Below are 20,503 nucleotides of genomic sequence, written 5' to 3' on the forward strand. Positions count from 1 at the left end.
AGAGAGAGCAATGGAGAGATTTTATGCATTGGTTGAGCTCACCTGAGTTTCAAGTATACTACACTTGAAAGGTGTTTGTTTTATTATATTTGTATTTATTATTATTTACCTATAAAGCAAAGAAATTCATTAAGATTTTTTATTTAATTAATTAATTTTTTCATATTACTTGACATCAAGATCACGTGTGCTCGAAATAAGGACAATCGATCAAAATTAAAGATGAGCAAAACTACTGGTACAAGAAGTTTTGCTCGGGTTAGAGCTGAAGAGGTATAAATTTTCAATGTTTTAATTTCTATCATTACATCTCATTTTGTGTAGTATTTTTTTACCTATTGATTTAAAATATCTATTTTTGTTGATAATTACTTAAATCCAGACTCAAAAATTAGGACATGACCCAACAGAAGTAGAAATGTTTTACTTGACACACAAAAAGAAGGATGGGTCAATGGTTGATTCGACATCAACAGAAATTGTGGTAAGCATTTCAGTTACTTTTAAAGTTTATGTTGTTGTTTTGTTATTCTTGATATCATCAAAATAATTATGATCTTTTTATGGAATCTTCTTATGGATCAAAATTAAAGTTCTTCCTTGCAAGGCCCAATCCAAGAAGGTAAAAACCAACTAGAAATGTTCTCATATTACATTCATCCATGCGCATTAGAGAAAAACAAAAGGAACTAGTAACTCTGTTAATTCTGTTTGGATATGAATTTTATCTCACTCTAAGCTCTCAAACTTAATTGTTTAGTTGTGGAAAATGATTATTTTCTAATATTGTTTAAGTGCAATATGTAATAATTATTTGTGCAACATTTTATTACAGGAAAATATTCAAACTATAGCAGCCCAAAGAGCTGAGGAGTAGCCTTCTGAACCTGTTGATGAAAATTAGATTTTTCTTGAAGTGATGGGCAAAGAAAGGCATGATCGAGTTCGTGAATATGGTTTCAGCCCCACACCTTCTTCAGTCTCTGGCAAGCTTCCTTCTCAATTACAAATGACTTCAACAATTGAAACACTAAGACAAGAGAATAAAGAGTTGAAAGAAAAACTAAACACAGTAGAGTAAACCCAAGCAAAAACTCTTAGCTTGCTAAAAAGCTTCATGGAAGATGTTAGATTAGGAAGGGTTAGTAATGAATGATGATGCTCTACTGATTTAACATGTTTTAGTTGATGAATAGTATTCAACATTCCATATTTTGTAGGTTTATTGATTTTGTAAAGTGATACTTTAAATTATAGTTTTTGATTGTTGATAATATGAGTATATATATATATGTTTGCCTTTTGGGTTGTTGATGATTGTATAACAATATATTTCATATATTGTGATAGTTTGTAACATTTTGTAAAGTAAGTGTTCGTAAATTTGTAAAATAAGTGTAAAACCACTTTTAGTGACAGTCGCATATGGTCGTCACTAATGGATAAACCACTTTTAGCGACGGCCAACATTATTGTCACTAATGGATTAATTTTAGTGACGACCGACATTGTCGTCACTAATGAGTTAACTTTAGCGACGGCCGATATCGTGTCACTAACGAGTTAATTTTAGTGACGATCAACAAGTAGTGACGGCCAGCATTATAGTCACTAATTACATTAGTGACGGCCATATTGACTGTCAATAATGGGTTAACTTTAGTGACGGCCAGTTTTATCGTCACTAATTACATTAGTGACGAGGGCATTAGTGACGACTTGTGACGGTCTGTTTGGCCGTCACTAATGTTTTTAGTGGCGACTTTTTGGGCTTTTAGTGACGACCTTGGCCTCCACTAAAAAACTTGTTTCTTGTAGTGATTTCTTTCTCCAACATCATCAAAGTATGCTATCAAGCATATACAGTTTTGTATGCAAAGGACATGCATGCCAAGTGCAACCACACTGATTCCCATGGATGTCAATAACATTCACTTACATCATTGCTTTTTGAAAAACACCAGTCAAACCAAATATAGAAGAATTAAGATATTTGCAAGGAATTAAAGTCAATAATGAACCGGTATAAATATCGAATAATAGTACTACTAGCTAGAAGTTTGTAGAGTACATGATTACGCTGCAGCACATGTGAAGACGACAAGCAGTATCAGACATCTTCGCTGTAATAAGCTTGATCCTTACCCTTTGACCTTTATTCTCCATCCACGGCAATGATGTACGGTAAGGGTCACACCAAAGCAAACAAACCAGAGCACAGCCAAAATAAATCCGAAGGCACCATGGATAAAAATGGTCAATATGACGGGCAGAATTTTTTTTAGCTGTTTCTTAGACATAAATGCATAGAACATCTTTCTTAGAACCTAATCTGTGCATGAGGTAACTTTTAGATACGCAAGTTCATCTCAAATTTATGTTTTCTTAATAAAAGAAGAATGAGTTGCTCCATTTTCACAAGGAAACTCGATGAGCATGATAAGGTAAGTTAATTGGGATACAAAAGAACAGAAAGAAAAAAGTAGGGGAAAACATAAATAAGAAATTCTACTTTAGTTTGTTAGAACAATCGAGACAAAAAAATGATAAAAAATATTACCTATTTTTTTCCAATTTTTTCCTTTAAAATGTTGAATAGCCTTGCGCAAAATTTCATCCTGCATCAAGAATAAAAATTCTATCTACTCAGATAACATATGCAAAGAAAAGTATATATGAGGAACAACTTCTTTTCTCCTTCTTATACTAAAGCAACTGCTTTGACTGGCTATGTGATCTTCAACTTTCTAGAGGACTGATTTTGAGTTAATTATTTTGAGTTCCGCTGAACCCTTATCGTTGTACTTCAATGCATTAACTATGTGCAATTATTACTCTCTGCACCCTTGATTATATGCTTCAAAATAGAGTTAGGCATTAGGAAGGAACTTCACATCGACAAAAATGGTAAACTACCTCTTGCATGCTATACTTTATCTTCGAAAGAAAAATTGATGTTGTTGGAATTCTTGAAAGAGGTGAAAGTACCTGATGGTTATTCATCAAATATTTCAAGATTAGTGAATATGAAGAAGCGCAAAATTTCTTCTTTGAAGAGTCATGATTCCCACATACTTATGCAACGGTTAATATCACTTGCTATATGAGGTATTTTGCCAAAAGAAGTGTGCAATGCATTGATTGAATTAAGAAACTTTTTTCGAGAAATATGTTCTAGAGTATTGGTGGTTGAAAGGCTAAATGAATTAGAGCTCCATATTTCTGAGACTCTTTGTAAATTAGAACAGATCTTTCTTCCCATATTTTTTGATGTTAAGGAACATTTGCCAGTTCACTTGCCTTCTGAAGCTAGAATTGCTAGACCGGTCCAATATCGATGGATGTATCCAATTAAAAGGTGAAGACATTGCTTATAACATAATATATTTGAGAAAATAGGCATATATATGTTACTACAAGAGGCTAACATTTGTTTGAAAACTTTTGATAGGTATTTACGTACATTAAAGTCCTATGTGCGTAATAAGAGTCGTCCGGAGGGTTCGATTGCGGAAGGATATCTTGCAGAGGAATACTTAACCTTTTGTTCTAGGTATCTCAATGGAATCGAAACAAAATTCAATCGCATCAATAGGAATGATGATAGGGATAGGGTGGAACCTACTGGAGGATTATCTATGTTTTCCAAAGTAGGTCGTGGTTTAGGGAAAGCGACTCAATGTGAGATTGAAAGGGAGGAATGGTTGCAAGCTCGGTTGTATGTTCTAAAAAATTGTGATGAGATTCGACCATTCATTGAGTAAGTGCTAATTTTGATATATATATATATATATATAAACTAACTTTCATGTTTGCCTAAGGCTTGGTATTGTACAATTTTGAACAGAGAACATAAGCAATCCTTGGCTCGCTCTCTTGCCCATTCTCTTCCTCAACACATAGAAAATATTCACAATAAGGACTTTCCTAGTTGGTTTGAGAATCAAGTATAATGTGCATTTGGGTTGACATTGGACACACATAGTGTGGCACTTACACTTTCAATGCTCGCATTAATGGGATGTATTCTCTAATAGTGCCTTTCAATGAATAGGTTACACAAATGCACAATTCAGAGATTGGAGTGGATGATAATTTGTTATCACTTGCTCGGGGTCCAACTCATAGTGCATTATCATACAAGGGTTATATTGTTAATGGTTTTCGATTCCATACTCGAGATCGTGACAAAGAATTAAAGACTCAAAATAGTGGGGTTATTGTAACAGGAGAAACAAATAGTTTTGCCAGTGCACGAGATAATAGTCCAACTATCAGTAATGTGGATTACTATGACGTGTTAACGAACATTATTGAATTACAATATCTTGGAGGTAATTGAGTAGTTCTATTGAAGTGTGATTGGAGAGATGTTTATTCTCAAGGAAGAGGAATCAAGACAGATGAACATGGGTTCACTTCCTTAAATTTTGGATGTTCTTTACAAACCAATGAGCCTTTTATCCTGGCTTGCCAAGCTGAACAGGTTTATTATGTGAGGGATATGTGTGATCCTAATTGGTATGTTGTTCAAAGATCACAACCTCGAGATTTTTATGATATGCATGTTGAAGAAGGCAGCGAAGATCAACCATATCAGCAGAAAGAGCCATTAATTAGCTCGTGTTCACCCCAAGATGTGAGTGCATATGAGGAAGACTTTACATTGATTAAAAGTGACATTCCAACAGAGATTCCATGTGAAGAAGATGTATCACGTCAATTGAGAAAACGAAAGAGATGGAGTGGGAAGGGAAAAAAGAAAGTCAGATGGAGAGGAAAACGAAAAATTATTGAATGTTATGATGATGATGATGATAATGATGAATGAGCTTGAGTGTTTTGACTTTTTGGTTTGTAAGTATGAGGCACTATAACTTTATAGACACCAGAGATTGTATATGTGTGCCGGTTATTGTATAATAGTCTTGATGTTTATAAACTAAGTACGAATCAATTTAAGTTGACTTAATTTGGATTGAATTTGTATGCAAACAAATGATTAGCCTATATAGGCAAACTATAACTCTATCTTTCTATATATCTCTCTCTCTCTCTCTTTTTTTTTTGGTTTACAGGTTGGTCCTTCTCTTTTTCATCTTGTGTGTGCATTTGTGATACCAACATTGTTCGAGGTATGTATCCTGTGAGTGATAGGATTTAATCACTCCCTCCGGGCCCATTATTTTTTATTTTTAATACTTAGTACTATATGTATCCTGTGAGTGATAGGATTTAATCACTCCCTCCAGGTGATGGGTGATCACCCATTTTTTAAAATTTTTAATACTTAATACTATATGTATCCTGTGAGTGATAAGATTTAATCTGTAACAACTCGTCTAGTGAGCCTTAGATGTTAATTATATTTTTATATAGTGTGTTGTATGTGGGCTTGTTAGATGCCAAAAGTAAGTTATGGGTGAATAAGAGGTTAAATGACGCAAAATATTTCTATGTTGTCTAAAAGGTAAATTAATTAAAAATAACATTTTTAAAAAAATACATGTAAGTAAATTAATAAATGTAAGAAGCTGCTAGGTGAGTGCCTAACTGATATGATCACAACAAGAACAACTTCCATTGTTGAATGTCTTAGAGTACTTAAGCACATAGGCAGAACATGGTGTGTCATAATTCAAGACTCTGATCTAATAGTTCTGCTCAAGAGCAACAGTTTTGAAAAGAAAAAGATGCTTATGTACTCATTTTTTGACTGAAATGTTCAAAAAACTTCATTTAATATTTAAACCAATAATGCAAATATTAATCTTTCCCTAAATTATGCTAATACAAATTAATATGAGATCCATACTTTGATAAGAGACCATTCTTCTAGATAATATCTGAAGTATGATTCAAAAGCTTAATGGAGAGTAAATGAAATAGAATAAACAGTAGTCTATAGTGAACTTTTGAAAATATAATACAATGGAAGTTTAGAGCAATGGTTATGTATATTGAAAGTGTCCTTAAATTCTAGCTTATTAATTTTAAATCACTGTTTGTTCATGGTCTCTGTTTATTTGTCCTTATCAAGCTACGTAGTCTCATGCTTAAATTATGTATCAGCCATCTAGAAAATTGTTCCCTTTAATGTGATGTGAATATTTAATGAATTTTTAAATATAAAATCTAATTTTAATTATAAGATAAATTCTTTTTTTTTATTTCTATATAAACTTTTAATATTTTTTAAGTGATGTTGCTTATTGAAAAATAAAATATTAAATCATTGCCCTTTTTGAAAAATAATGCCATGAAAATAACATGATAATGCAATTTTCATTTGTGTTGATGCATTTTGTAGCTAATGGCGAGTAGAGCACACATTTCTCTAAGTGTTGATCAAAGTCCATCTATATCACCAAGTTCATCAATTCCTTCATCATTGCCTCCTTTAAACTTTTCTGCTGGAAGTGCAGGTCAAAATTAAGTTTAATCTATAATGTATTTACCTAATTTATATTGAGCTAATTTTTTCCTAATTATGTTAATTATATTGTATTTATTATAACATGAATAGGGTCTATTTCAAGAAAAAGAACTTGGAGAAATACCAAAAATAGGAAACTCACAAGTTTAGCGCCTGGTCAAAAATTGCCATTGTAGTTTAACAATTATAGCTAAGTAATAGATCCAAATGCAAACGTGTTTGCAAGCTACTTAGGGAAGATTGTTGCAGTGTGTGAGGATGCTCCAATAACTTGCAAATGATGGGAAGATGTTCCTCAAGCAAACAAAACTAAAATGTATTCATATGTATTGGTAAGGTCAATAGGCAAAATTTATAATAGATATAGTCATTTTTTAATTCCTTTTTAGATATATTCCTTTTTTTGATAGGACAAATTTGAGTTTGAGGAAAACGAAAATAGGAAAAATTGGATTATAAGAAAAATGGGAAACAAGTTTGCAAACTACAAGCATAGATTGAAAGTCAAATACTATGACGCGTACACCACAGATGAAGAGAGAATTCAAGTGGATCTAGTAGATATTGAGAGAGAGCAATGGAGAGATTTTGTGCATTGGTTGAGCTCACCTGAGTTTCAAGTATACTACACTTGAAAGGTGTTTGTTTTATTATATTTGTATTTATTATTATTTACCTATAAAGCAAAGAAATTCATTAAGATTTTTTATTTAATTAATTAATTTTTTCATATTACTTGACATCAAGGTCACGTGTGCTCGAAATAAGGACAATCGATCAAAATTAAAGATGAGCAAAACTACTGGTACAAGAAGTTTTGCTCGGGTTAGAGCTGAAGAGGTATAAATTTTCAATGTTTTAATTTCTATCATTACATCTCATTTTGTGTAGTATTTTTTTACCTATTGATTTAAAATATCTATTTTTGTTGATAATTACTTAAATCCAGACTCAAAAATTAGGACATGACCCAACAGAAGTAGAAATGTTTTACTTGACACACAGAAAGAAGGATGGGTCAATGGTTGATTCGACATCAACAGAAATTGTGGTAAGCATTTCAGTTACTTTTAAAGTTTATGTTGTTGTTTTGTTATTCTTGATATCATCAAAATAATTATGATCTTTTTATGGAATCTTCTTATGGATCAAAATTAAAGTTCTTCCTTGCAAGGCCCAATCCAAGAAGGTAAAAACCAACTAGAAATGTTCTCATATTACATTCATCCATGCGCATTAGAGAAAAACAAAAGGAACTAGTAACTCTGTTAATTCTGTTTGGATATGAATTTTGTCTCACTCTAAGTTCTCAAACTTAATTGTTTAGTTGTGGAAAATGATTATTTTCTAATATTGTTTAAGTGTAATATGTAATAATTATTTGTGCAACATTTTATTACAGGAAAATATTCAAACTATAGCAGCCCAAAGAGCTGAGGAGCAGCCTTCTGAACCTGTTGATGAAAATCAGATTTTTCTTGAAGTGATGGGCAAAGAAAGGCATGATCGAGTTCGTGAATATGGTTTTAGCCCCACACCTTCTTCAGTCTCTGGCAAGCTTCCTTCTCAATTACAAATGGCTTCAACAATTGAAACACTAAGACAAGAGAATAAAGAGTTGAAAGAAAAACTAAACACAGTAGAGTAAACCCAAGCAAAAACTCTTAGCTTGCTAAAAAGCTTCATGGAAGATATTAGATTAGGAAGGGTTAGTAATGAATGATGATGCTCTACTGATTTAACATGTTTTAGTTGATGAATAGTATTCAACATTTCATATTTTGTAGGTTTATTGATTTTGTAAAGTGATACTTTAAATTATAGTTTTTTATTGTTGATAATGTGAGTATATATATATATATATATGTTTGCCTTTTGGGTTTTTGATGATTGTATAACAATATATTTCATATATTGTGATAGTTTGTAACATTTTGTAAAGCAAGTGTTCGTAAATTTGTAAAATAAGTGTAAAACCACTTTTAGTGACGGTCGCATATGGTCGTCACTAATGGATAAACCACTTTTAGCGACGGCCGACATTATTGTCACTAATGGATTAACTTTAGTGACGACCGACATCGTCGTCACTAATGAGTTAACTTTAGCGACGGCCGATATCGTGTCACTAACGAGTTAATTTTAGTGACGATCAACAAGTAGTGACGGCCAGCATTATAGTCACTAATTACATTAGTGACGGCCATATTGACTGTCAATAATGGGTTAACTTTAGTGACGGCCAGTTTTATCGTCACTAATTACATTAGTGACGAGGGCATTAGTGACGACTTATGACAGTCTGTTTGGCCGTCACTAATGCTTTTAGTGGCGACTTTTTGGGCTTTTAGTAACGACCTTGGCCTCCACTAAAAAACTTGTTTTTTGTAATGATTTCTTTCTCCAACATCATCAAAGTATGCTATCAAGCATATACAGTTTTGTATGCAAAGGACATGCATGCCAAGTGCAACCACACTGATTCCCATGGATGTCAATAACATTCACTTACATCATTGCTTTTTGAAAAACAACAGTCAAACCAAATATAGAAGAATTAAGATATTTGCAAGGAATTAAAGTCAATAATGAACCGGTATAAATATCGAATAATAGTACTACTAGCTAGAAGTTTGTAGAGTACATGATTACGCTGCAGCACATGTGAAGACGACAAGCAGTATCAGACATCTTCGCTGTAATAAGCTTGATCCTTCCCCTTTGACCTTTATTCTCCATCCACGGCAATGATGTACGGTAAGGGCCACACCAAAGCAAACAAACCAGAGCACAGCCAAAATAAATCCGAAGGCACCATGGATAAAAATGGTCAGTATGACGGGCAGAATTTTTTTTAGCTGTTTCTTAGACATAAATGCATGAGCTGTGCATAATAGGACACAACCCAAGGACAGAGAACTAGGAAAAATAAGTCTCTAGTTTTGGCATCTGTACAAATACAATTAAACTTCTCTAGACAACAGCAAACTTGGGCTATATGACGAGGCCAATATTCACTGCAGAAACTGTCTCGAGTTAAAGTTGTGTGTATATTATCGAAAACAAAGCAACTGAGCAACAAAAAATGCAAAATTGGAGATTCCGCAGATGCTTGTATTTTTTAGTAACATCAATATCATTAGAACTTCATCATTTTTCTATACTCAAATGACTCCCATTTGTTGGCTCTTATACTGAGGCTTTAACTGCTATTTCCACTTTCACCATAAATGGAACTATAAAAGTAACTGTCACTGTAATTGTTAGCAACATAGACAACAGTAGTATCAATAGAGATTTCAGAATGAAGATCTGTCAATGCAATGATAAATATGATTATTCCAACTATGTTGAGTTTCATGCATTCTAGTTCACTCGGGGTGGGGGGGGGGGGGGGGGGGGGGGACACCAATTGTTAATCTCAACAATCTGATTTTGAATATTAGAATATATGAATTAACTGTCCCAATTCCTATCTCTAATTTAAAAAGTTAAACTGGGAAACGAACAGCATAGAATGTCCACTTGTGTACGTGGGTACCATGCACATGAAACTATTAAGCAGGTCAAAAGACATTTCTTTGAGTTCATATGCATCCATTCACAAGGTTCTATTTATTGTGATTAGCCTATTGGACACAATGCTTCTTAAAATTATTTAAATGACATGATTTCTAAATTAAAGGAACTCTTATCTGTAACTGGAACTCTGAAGGACCATTTACATGTTTTGGATTTTTCAATAGGCAATCCTATGATTGACCTTGTCAACAACAAAATACATCAGGGAGCCGAGACACCAAAAACAATTGAATCGGAGTCTTTTAAGAAAAAATCTGCAATTTGTAAGTATCTTTGGTGTTTATGAGCTGTGTTTTTCCAAGAATGTTTCCATTCCCAGTACTGAACTACAATTAATATGAACTTGGCAAAACAAACCTGGATCCTCTAAATCAATAGAAAACTAAAGTTAGTTCACCATTACAGAGGAAATATAGTTCACCATTACAGAGGAAATACTTTGAGATCGTATCAAAATTTTCATCTCCATAAATCAAGAATTAAGTTTTGCTACAGAGCTATAAATAGACCAATCAAGTTACCATCTCAAGACGAGGAAACAGCACTTACTGCACAGTAATGATTATTGGCAATGTCTTATCCACCTCGATATCGATTAAACCCATGATGAATGTCCACCCTCTGTCCTATTAGCTGCTAACACAAAAGTGCTTGTTGGGGGGGGGGGGGGGGGGAGGGGGAGGGGGAGGGGAGGTTGCCACTAGGGCAATCCCAAAGCAGATATGGGAACTGTCAGAAGGAATATCAGCCTCATCCATGTCCAACTTATAATCAAAATAGAGCTCCAAGGTTAGAGCCTCGGGAGAAATTTTAAGAAACAACCAACAGACATTCCAAAAACATGTTTTGATTAATAATCGTTCAAATCATCCATGGAGAATTAGCAACAACAAGTAGAGGTGCTGAACTCAAAATAGGTCAGTAGATAATTGGAGAAACCAAAAACAAATTGTTATCAAAATTTTGAATTTTTTTTGTATTCATTTTGACAGGATTTTGTTCCTTATAATCCGTCAATACTGGTATCAATTGATTTGCTAAGAATATCAAAACTCTCCTCCCCTGTTACATGAATAACTAACAAAGCCCCACTTTCCCTAGACAGAAAAGCAGAATCCAAATAGCCTACATTATGATGATAAGTCAGACACCCGTTTCAAATTTGATCAGTAAACTAAGGAGGTTACAGATGCGCGTACTTGTTCTTCACTGTGACACCGAGTTCACCGGCAACAATGACCGTCGTTGCCATGCCCAGAAAGATCCCGTGCTCCACCACACCAGGAAGCCTGAGAATTGAATCGCTGGCAGCCCCCAAATCCCCAATATCTTTCTTGAAATACAAATCGATGATGTAATTCCCGTTGTCGGTCACAAATGGTTCGCCGTTTTCACTGAAAGTCCTGAGCTTCGCGACGCAACCCACATCCTCAAACAACAATTTCAGCCTCTGAGAAGTGAATTGCCAGCAAAATGGAACAATCTCAACCGGCATAGCCAGGCCACTGCCCGCCAAATGCTTCACCAACTTGGACTCATCAACAATAACGATGAACTTCTTGCAAGCCCCCTCTATCATCTTCTCCCTGAGCAACGACCCACCTCGGCCCTTGACCAGATTCATGTAGGGGTCGACCTCGTCGGCACCGTCGATGGCCAAATCGACGACGGGGTGGCTGTCGAGGTCGGACAAGGGAATCCCGAGAGATGCGGCCTGCTCGTGGGTCTTCTTGGAGGTGGGAATTCCGACAATGTTGGTGAGCTTGCCTTGGCGCAGGAGCTCACCGATTCGGTCGACAGCGTGCTTGGCGGTGGAGCCGGTGCCCAGGCCCAAGACCATGCCAGACTCCACGAACTCCACGGCCTTGTAGGCGGCGATCTTCTTGAGCTCGTCCTGCGTTAGAATCACCGGCGACGGAGACATCAGCGCCACCTCGGAAGGACGGGAATGCGCAATCGCCATACACGTCTGCATTAATCAACGGAAGGAAAATCTAAACAAAAATAACAAGAATGTAAAACGTGTAGAAGAAGAATGGGAGCCCGCCCCACGGGGTGGGGGGCGGGTTACCGTTTGGGTTGTAGGGTTACCCTTTTTTAAGATGGTTTTTGAGATTTTTTACTTAAAAATGGTATAAATCTTTTAAAGCTAGATATCGAAATAATGTCTTTACATAAATATATTTTAAATTATTATTTATATATTTTATTTAAAAAATTGATAAGTTATCAGATAAAATAAATATGCTATTAAATAATATAAATAAAATTTATAAAATATTAATTTTTAATAAAAATAAATTATAAATTAATATTTAACTAATAAAATTTTTATTATTGAAAAATTATATATAATTATTAAAAAAATATTAATATAATACTTAATATTTAAATTTAAATTTAATTTATAAAAATATTATATATATGGACATAAAGAACGACAAGACATGGAGCCAATGACAATGATGGGATAGAACTAACGATGAAGGCGACGAAAAGGAGAATGGAGTCGATAGCAATAGTAATGAACTAGAGACGACATTGCTGCAATGAAAGTTAGAAATGATAGCGACAGTGGACTAGAGTGGTATCAAAGGCGATAGAAAATAATAATAGCATCTTGAAAAAAAGTTAGAAATTGTTTTCTAAAATATTGTTAAAATAACGTCTATATTCTTTAATTTTTAATAAATATATAATTAAATAAGTGTTAAAGCGTTTATAAGTGTTAAAACCACTGCCCCAAAACACCCCTTGAGATCATATGATTGAGCCGCTTTTGGTGGAGGCTGCGTTGCCCGATTGTCGCCTTGGATCTATCCGATCCATATCAGATGATTGACCGGCTTTTGGTGGAGAGAAAGAAAGGAAGTTGCGGAGACGCAATCGAATCGGAGAGAGACGCCAGAGTTGAGTGGAGTCGCTTAAATTTAAATAAACGCCGAGCAAAATCTAGAACCGTTCCGGATTACAATTCTATGGCTACGACGAGCCCCTCTCTCGCACTCTCTCTACGACATCGACAACGATATCGCTTCCTTCTGTTTCTGCTACAAAACGATTTGAAAGAAACGCAATCTCAATACAGCGATAGAGATTTATATTATTATAAATAAAAAGAAAATATCATCGGAAACATAAACTAGAAAAGGAATAAAGAATTGATCCGCCATTACCGAAGACCTCTCGTCGTCTGTGTCTTCTCTTTCTACCCATCCACTGGCCTTCACGTCTCCGTCGCTCTCTGATTTGTTTTTCTTTTCACTTTTCCCAAGCGGTCAATAAACATGGCAGGCCCAGTACTATTTATAGCAAAGCTTCATATTTTTTAATGTATTTCTTTAATGATATTATTATTTAAATTTGGTAATATATATTTTTGACTCCTTAATTTTATATTTTTTTTTGTCACCATTTAAATTTTTTATTATATAATTTTTTTATTTATATTTTTTAATCAATTTAACACTCCATATACTTTGATATATAAAAAAAATAAAGTAAAATGAGTCAGCCAAACCCATCTACTTGTCTATATACTTTTACATTTTTTTGTGTAATCATTCAAATTTTTTGTTATTTCAATTACACATGAATCTATATTTTTTATTTAATTTAACTCTTATATTTTTATAATTTTTTTATTATTTTGATTACACTGTTATATTTATATTTTTGAGTTAATTTAATTTGTATATTTTAATTTATAAAAAAAGTAAAATAAGATAAGTTAATTTAATTTTTATTATTTTATACATCAAAATTTAAAAATTCAAAGATTAATGTATAAAAGTGTAATCTAAGTAATGCCACTTGTTTCCTCCTTTTTCCCATACTTGGAAATTGGTAATATTTTTTTTATGAAAATTAATCTTTATTTGGGGGAAACTGACATTCTGTTTTATGGCCCACATATTGAGAAAGTAGTCATTCTCTCCACAGACATTCCATATTATATTAACTTTATTTGCACACCATCCCCACCTTATCATTGTATTAAGCTTAAAATTTATAATTTTATATACTTAAATCACTTCCAAACAATTCTATTATTACAAGTCAATTAAAAATAAAAATACTAAACCCTAACTTAAACTTCAATGGAGAAAAAAAAAATATCAAGAATGCAAGGTGTTGCTCTCTTAAGGTATGGCCATTAAAAGAGGGTGAATTGAATGATTATTTTTTTTTTAATTTTAATAAATATTCTTGATTAATGATTTTATTAAAAATTATATATTTAATAAATATAATAAATTATATTTGATATTAATAATAAATGTAAGTCACAAAATATAACAAAAATAAATATAATGAGACACAACATAATTTATAGTGGTTCGATATCTTCACACATATCTAGTTCATTCTTACAAAGTTTAACTACCCTTAGGGTTCTATAATACCTCATGATACTAATGTTAAGAGAATAAGAAAAAAAGTGAAAAACTTTCAAAAATGCCCTTAAGAATGTGATGGATCTTTCAGAGTAATGATGCCCAATGAGATGGGCATTTTGGTAATTTTGATAGTGAAGTCCAATAAAGGGTAATTTGATAAATTAAAAATAATTTCTATGTGGAATTAAGTATACAAGTGAATTGATTTCTTATTTTTGTATTTATGTGGGGATAAATAGGATTAATAATTCACAAAGGGCATTTTAATAATTTGGAGTGAAATTTCATAAAGGAATTAAATTATGAAAAATAGGAAAATAGAGAATATTCAATTATGAGAGAAAATAATTGATTTTTCCTAAATTGATAAATTATGTTTATAATTAATGGATGGTTGAGATGGAAGCTTTGAGGTAAAGACTTGTGCCTAGTGGTGACACATGGCAAATTCTCCTTTAAGGATAAGGTGAAGGTAAAGAAATGAGAAATTAGTGAATAAAGGTGGTGGAAAATTGGATGGTTTTGATTTAATGCTTGGAAGACAAGATTAGTGTTTAGAGATGACACTTGGCAATGTCTTGTTCAAGTAAAATAGTAGGATTAAATAAATTCAAATATTAATGAGAATTAGTCATTCATGTAATGATGGTGTTGGATAAAGAAATTTCAAATAAAAATGGTAAATTGTCACCATTAATGGTTAGAAAATGTGAGATTTATTTAAAAAAAATAAAGGAATTATGTCTTTCATTCTTGATGTATAAAAATTGTCTCTATTTATTAATGGTGAGAAATAAATAAATTTAATGGATGAGATTTATTCTTAGAAAAAGAATTGATCCAAGAGTTGGGATTTAAAGAGAGAAAATGACATGGATTGTGCTTCTTCCAAGAGAGGGGAATTTAATTTAAAGAGATCAATGGTTGAAATTTATTCCTCACAAAGCACTTGAATTGTGCTTTTAATTGAAGGTTGAGATTAATCAAGGGAGATCCAATGGTTAGGATTTGTTCTTGAAAAGTTAGAAAGGTAGTATAATAGGCATGTATAAAGAAGAATTGTCTTCCTTTGGCCATTTGTAGAGAGAAAAGAATGGAAGATGAAAGAAAGAAAAGAAAATGAAAGAAGAGAAAGGTAAGGGAAAGTCTCCATTGCCTTGTTGTGTAAATCCTTTTGATTCTTTTAAATGGTGGTTTAGTTTCATTAAATCTTGTTTCAATGATCTCTTAAGGAGAAGAGTTGAAAATAAAGCTAGAAAGTTCTTGAAGGTTCAAAGAATGAAAAAGATAAGAGATGATCCCATGCGGAGGTGGTTGTTGTTGTACTTTTTGTACATTAGTTTTAATGAAGAAAAACATTTATTGGTTTAATCCCTAAGTCATGAGTCAAGATTATGGTTTCCAATATACATCAATTTCAATATCATGTATTTCTTTGTGAAAATGAAAACCAAAAGCATTTCAAGTATCAAGATTTCAAAACCCTATTTTTGACTAAGTCTGGAAGGTTAGCACTTTATAAGAAGACATATATAAAAATGTTTTTATTTTGAAAAACTATCTCCCGATAATTTGATATCTAACATTATTTAGTGCTAAAATGATTTTTAATGAATTTTTTATTAAATAGAAAGTATATATTTTGAAGGTGATAAAATCGCAAAATCCTAAGTTTGTACTAAAACTCAAAATCTACTTTCTTATTATTTTGGATTTTGATTTTCTAGATATTTTTATTGAATCCAAATAGAGGGTACTTCGTTATTTATATTTATGTATTAAAGTAAATTGAGGTAAAATATAAATAAAAGAAAATGTGGACATTTACTTAAACTACAGAAATGTAAATAAGATATGACGTATACATGCTGTGGATTGTACTTTCATGCAAATGTTTTTGAAAATATGTCATGTTTCCATGCATGTTTTGAAACCCCTTTGAAAAGGTTTTCAATGTTTTCAAGTGCATATGCTATTTCGAAACATCTATGTATTAGCATTTGTTTCAGGTTTTGAACCATGTTTCGAAACCTATATATCATGTTTCAAAACCTCATTTCCAGAGAAGTGTGTTTCGAAACCTATGATGGTATGTTTCGAAACCTCATTTCTAGATAGGTATATTTCGAAACCTGTGATAGTATATTTCGAAACCTATGTCTCTGTCAGCAGAGATCCGAGATGCTTTTTGCTTTACATTTTAATATTTATCTAAAAGCTTCTCAAAACATTTTTTAATGCATTCTCCATGGCTTGCAAAATTCAAATTTGAAGTGGAGATCATTATTATGTGTTGGTGGGGAATAGATTATGTCTCCCACTCATTGCTATCTCTTGGTGCATATCCAGCTGTAAAGGCTGTATGTTTCGAAACACGTTATGTATGTTTCGAAACCTATGTGTTAAATTGTGATGTTTCGAAACCTATTAAGTATGTTTCGAAACCTACTTTTTTGTCTTGTCTCTAACGGCTATAAACGGCCAGATTTCTATCTTTTGGTATAAATAGCAAGTATTTGAAGACAATAAGAGATTGATAGAGAGACAACAAGCAAGAACAAGTGAGCACACACTAGAGACACACACACAAGCACAAATGATTTAAATCCATTCTTTTGACAAAGCTTACTTAAGAAGATGCATTCATACGATCCTAGATGTGCATTGTGATGTGAAAAAGGAGAAACAAGTGCAAACAACGAGTCTCATCTCTCCAGCTCTCCTCACCTCAAGTTAAGAGGTTTGTACAACCACATTAGTAAGATATTCATTGCTATACATTCCATTGGGTTGTAAAGATAAACTTTATTTATCTTGATTATTGTAAGGTTTGAGTTTAGCTTAAAACTCATTGTGGTGTAAAGGTTTGAATTGAGCCTAAAACTCATTGTCAAAGGTTCGAGTTTAGCCTTAAAACTCACTTGGTGCTAGGTTTGAGTTGAACCCGTAAAAACTCACTTTGTAAGGTTTTGGGGTGAATCGTGGTAAAACCCTTGTTGTGGTGATCACTAGTAAAAGTGATTGGGATTGCAAAATCCTTCAAGTGGGTAAGCTTGAAGGTAGTGGAATAGGCGGGTGCCGAACCACCATATATCTTGTGTGCAAAGTGTTCTTTAGCTTTCATGTATCATTATTGCCTATTGCACATGCTTTCATATGTTTTGTTATCAAAGTCTAAAACAAGGTTTTCATAAGCATAAGTTTATACATATACAGAGAAAACATATCTTTGATATACAAATATCTTTGGTATACTCTTAAATATATAAATCATCCTTTTCAAAGATCATTATTTTGAAATACAAGGTAAAGGATTTCGAATCAAGCAAAACAGTGAAGTAGATTTCGAAACATACATTTCATATTTCGAAACTTGTAAAAAAGTGAGTTATATTTCGAAACATATATAGTGGGTTTCGAAACCTACTGAACAGAAAGGTTTATTTCGAAACATATAGCCTATATTTCGAAACTTAATATTCTACCCACAATCAAAGTTTTAAATTATCAAAAATTTATACAAATCTCAATTCACCCTCCCTCTTAGGATATATTTGCCATCATTAGGAACCAACAGTGGCCTTGTAAGTTGGTAAATATGTTTGATAACATTTTTATGTAGCATTTGCATGATGTGAGTTCTAGTGGACCTATGGCCATATGGAGGACTAGTGTTGTGGGAGTGATAGGTTGATGCCTCAAATTTTGGTGGGTTGTGAGGATAAATGGACCTAGCCTCATTTGTATGTATGTGGCATACATAAACATAGTTATATTCATATTTACATGTATTGTACCCTTACTAAGTTTTATGGCTCATGAGGTTTTATCCTCCTCTTGTAGGGTTTTAATATGTCAAGAGGTTAGGAAGGTTGAAGCTTGAAGCCTTGGAAGGTTTGATATGTTTTGATGTATTTATGATTAATATTTTGGGTTAGAAAGCCCAAGAGAAGAAAAAAAAGAAAAGAAAAAGGATGGTAGTGGCAATAGCTGGGGCCACCAGGTGGCCTGCAAGGGGCCTTAGTGGGGGCTCGGGCAGCAGGCCGAGCGTGGGCAGCAGGCAGGGTGCGTGGGGGTTCGGCTGGGTGAGCAGACCGGCGCGCGAGGGCGCAAGTAGCATGCGCGACCAGCTCACCGCAGGGCCCTGTGCCGGCCCTAGGCGCGCCAGCAAGCCCCACCAGCTAATTTTTTTAAAAAAAAATTGAAAAGTTGGGGATTTTTGGGGCATTTTTTTATTGATTTTGGGCCCCGAAAGAATTTTCAAAATAAATGGAATTTTCAAACATTTTTGGAGATAAATGTCGAATTTTTGAAAAATGAAAATTATGAATTTTTCCTCAAATTTTTGGAAAAACCTATGGGTGCTTTGAAATTTTGAAATATATGAACGCTGGAATTCTTGAAAAGAAGAATAATTAAAATAATAATCATCATGATTGGGCAAACTTAATGAAAAATTAATTAGCCATGTGTGGTATGGTTAAAACCTAAATCTGCTAGTCGATCCTAAAATTGAGGAAAGGGAAGGACGAAACCTAGTTCCCACCTAGGGCGTTTCATGTCAAAACATAGTTCGCCCTTCACAAATAGCTGAGCATGTGAGCAATTCAGATGATTGTTCACGAGTGGAACCCGTAAGTAGAAGCGGGACATCACAGGTTCCACTAAAATAATTTCATCAAGGTTTCCACACTAGCTCACATTGAAAATTAGATACACACCTAGATTATAACAGGTTCTAGGCAATCATTACATTAAGATTTTTTTTCTATCTTATATTGGAAACTAGATTCACTTAGATTTTAATAGTTCTAGGAAATCTATACAATTTACAAGGGTAATTTAAAAGTTACAAATAATTTGTCCATACTTGGTTACAAATAATCAATTAAGAACAAATTATACAAGACAATAATATTTAAATAAATAAATAAATTTGTAATTTCAAATTGAGAAGTTCGAATTTGTCGTAGAAGACTTGAAGAACTTTTATCCTTTTGCCTTGTGACTCTTCGATGAATGTGCAATAATATTTTGAGAGTCTCGGATTGCTTGGATGCTTTATTTGAGAGCATTTGAAAGCTTTCAAGTGCTTTGAATGTGCAATAAAAGCACTTGGATACTCAAAAAATGAGTTTATGGAGTATTTATAGCTATTTTGGGTACTTTTCCAATAATCAAAAATCTGACTGTTATAGCAGAAAAACTTAGTATAACTTAAAATTAATATGTGCACTTAAATATTCAAGAGGGTTTGTAGAACAGCTGGTAAGAGAAGAGTTGGACAAATAGGAGATTTTAAGTTTAAATCCAAGCACAAACACCTAGTTGTTAAAATACTTTTTGAGATATATATGATTTAAAAATATTATATAAATTAATCTAAAATATTTTTAATAGAAAATAATATTTTTGATAACATATATGATATATAAAAAATATTTAATAAATTAATATTAAAAATATTTTTAATAAAAAATAATATTTTTGATAATGCATATGCTATGAAAAATATTTTTAACAAGAAATAATATTTTTTGTAATACATATGCTATGAAAAATATTTTATAAATTAATAAAAAATAATTTGGTACTACAATTAATATATTTAAGAAAATTACTCTTTTTGTTAATCACCAAAAAATACTATAATTTGTATATTAAATTTTTTTTATTAATCATCAAAACTTAATTAATATGAGTAAGTTGGCTCAATACAAAGATTTATAGAAGAAGAATGGGAGCTAACTTCCTTTATGAGCATGACTCAGCTCTAAAACATGTGAAATTTTACAGAGAATGTCAAGGATCAAATCTTTGTGATGGTATTTATCTCATGTGGAGGTGTGAACTGAATATCATATTCTGTGTATGTATAAATTGTGATCACATCTTAATTTATTTGACGGATGAACCAAAAAGGAAGACTGCCCGTTCTTAGGATTAGTCAGGCAAAGCTCGAACGCTAAATTATTAAAAAAAAAGAAAAGAATGGGAGCTAATTGATTTGAGTTTATTCAACTCTATTTTGTTATGATACATGAAAATGTTCAAGGGGTCGTTTTAACGTTTTAGAAACATTTCT

At 32.8% G+C, this 20,503-nt stretch overlaps 1 protein-coding gene across 4 annotated transcripts; it reads right to left on the reverse strand.

The window, feature by feature from the left end:
- Positions 1-1,976: 1,976 nt before the first annotated feature.
- On the reverse strand, positions 1,977-12,119 carry LOC127812448 (probable ribose-5-phosphate isomerase 2). 4 transcript variants are annotated; one of them, XR_008025918.1, is made up of 3 exons: positions 11,218-12,119; positions 9,163-9,453; positions 1,977-2,153 (listed from the first exon to the last, which is right to left on the reverse strand). XR_008025918.1 is itself a non-coding variant. In XM_052352833.1 (3 exons), exons 1-2 carry the CDS (start codon positions 11,991-11,993, stop codon positions 10,614-10,616), a joined length of 831 nt encoding a protein of 276 aa, XP_052208793.1. In that variant the 5' UTR covers positions 11,994-12,119; the 3' UTR covers positions 9,313-9,453; positions 10,568-10,613. The 4 variants fall into 4 exon arrangements, 3 of the variants coding, with proteins under 3 accessions (XP_052208792.1, XP_052208793.1, XP_052208794.1); XM_052352833.1 differs by lacking the exon at positions 1,977-2,153 and adding an exon at positions 10,568-10,668 and having other exon boundaries at positions 9,313-9,453; XM_052352832.1 differs by lacking the exon at positions 1,977-2,153 and having other exon boundaries at positions 8,874-9,453.
- Positions 12,120-20,503: the final 8,384 nt, after the last annotated feature.

This window comes from Diospyros lotus, chromosome 11, assembly GCF_014633365.1.
Source record: "Diospyros lotus cultivar Yz01 chromosome 11, ASM1463336v1, whole genome shotgun sequence".
In the NCBI taxonomy this organism is placed as follows: Eukaryota; Viridiplantae; Streptophyta; class Magnoliopsida; order Ericales; family Ebenaceae; genus Diospyros; species Diospyros lotus.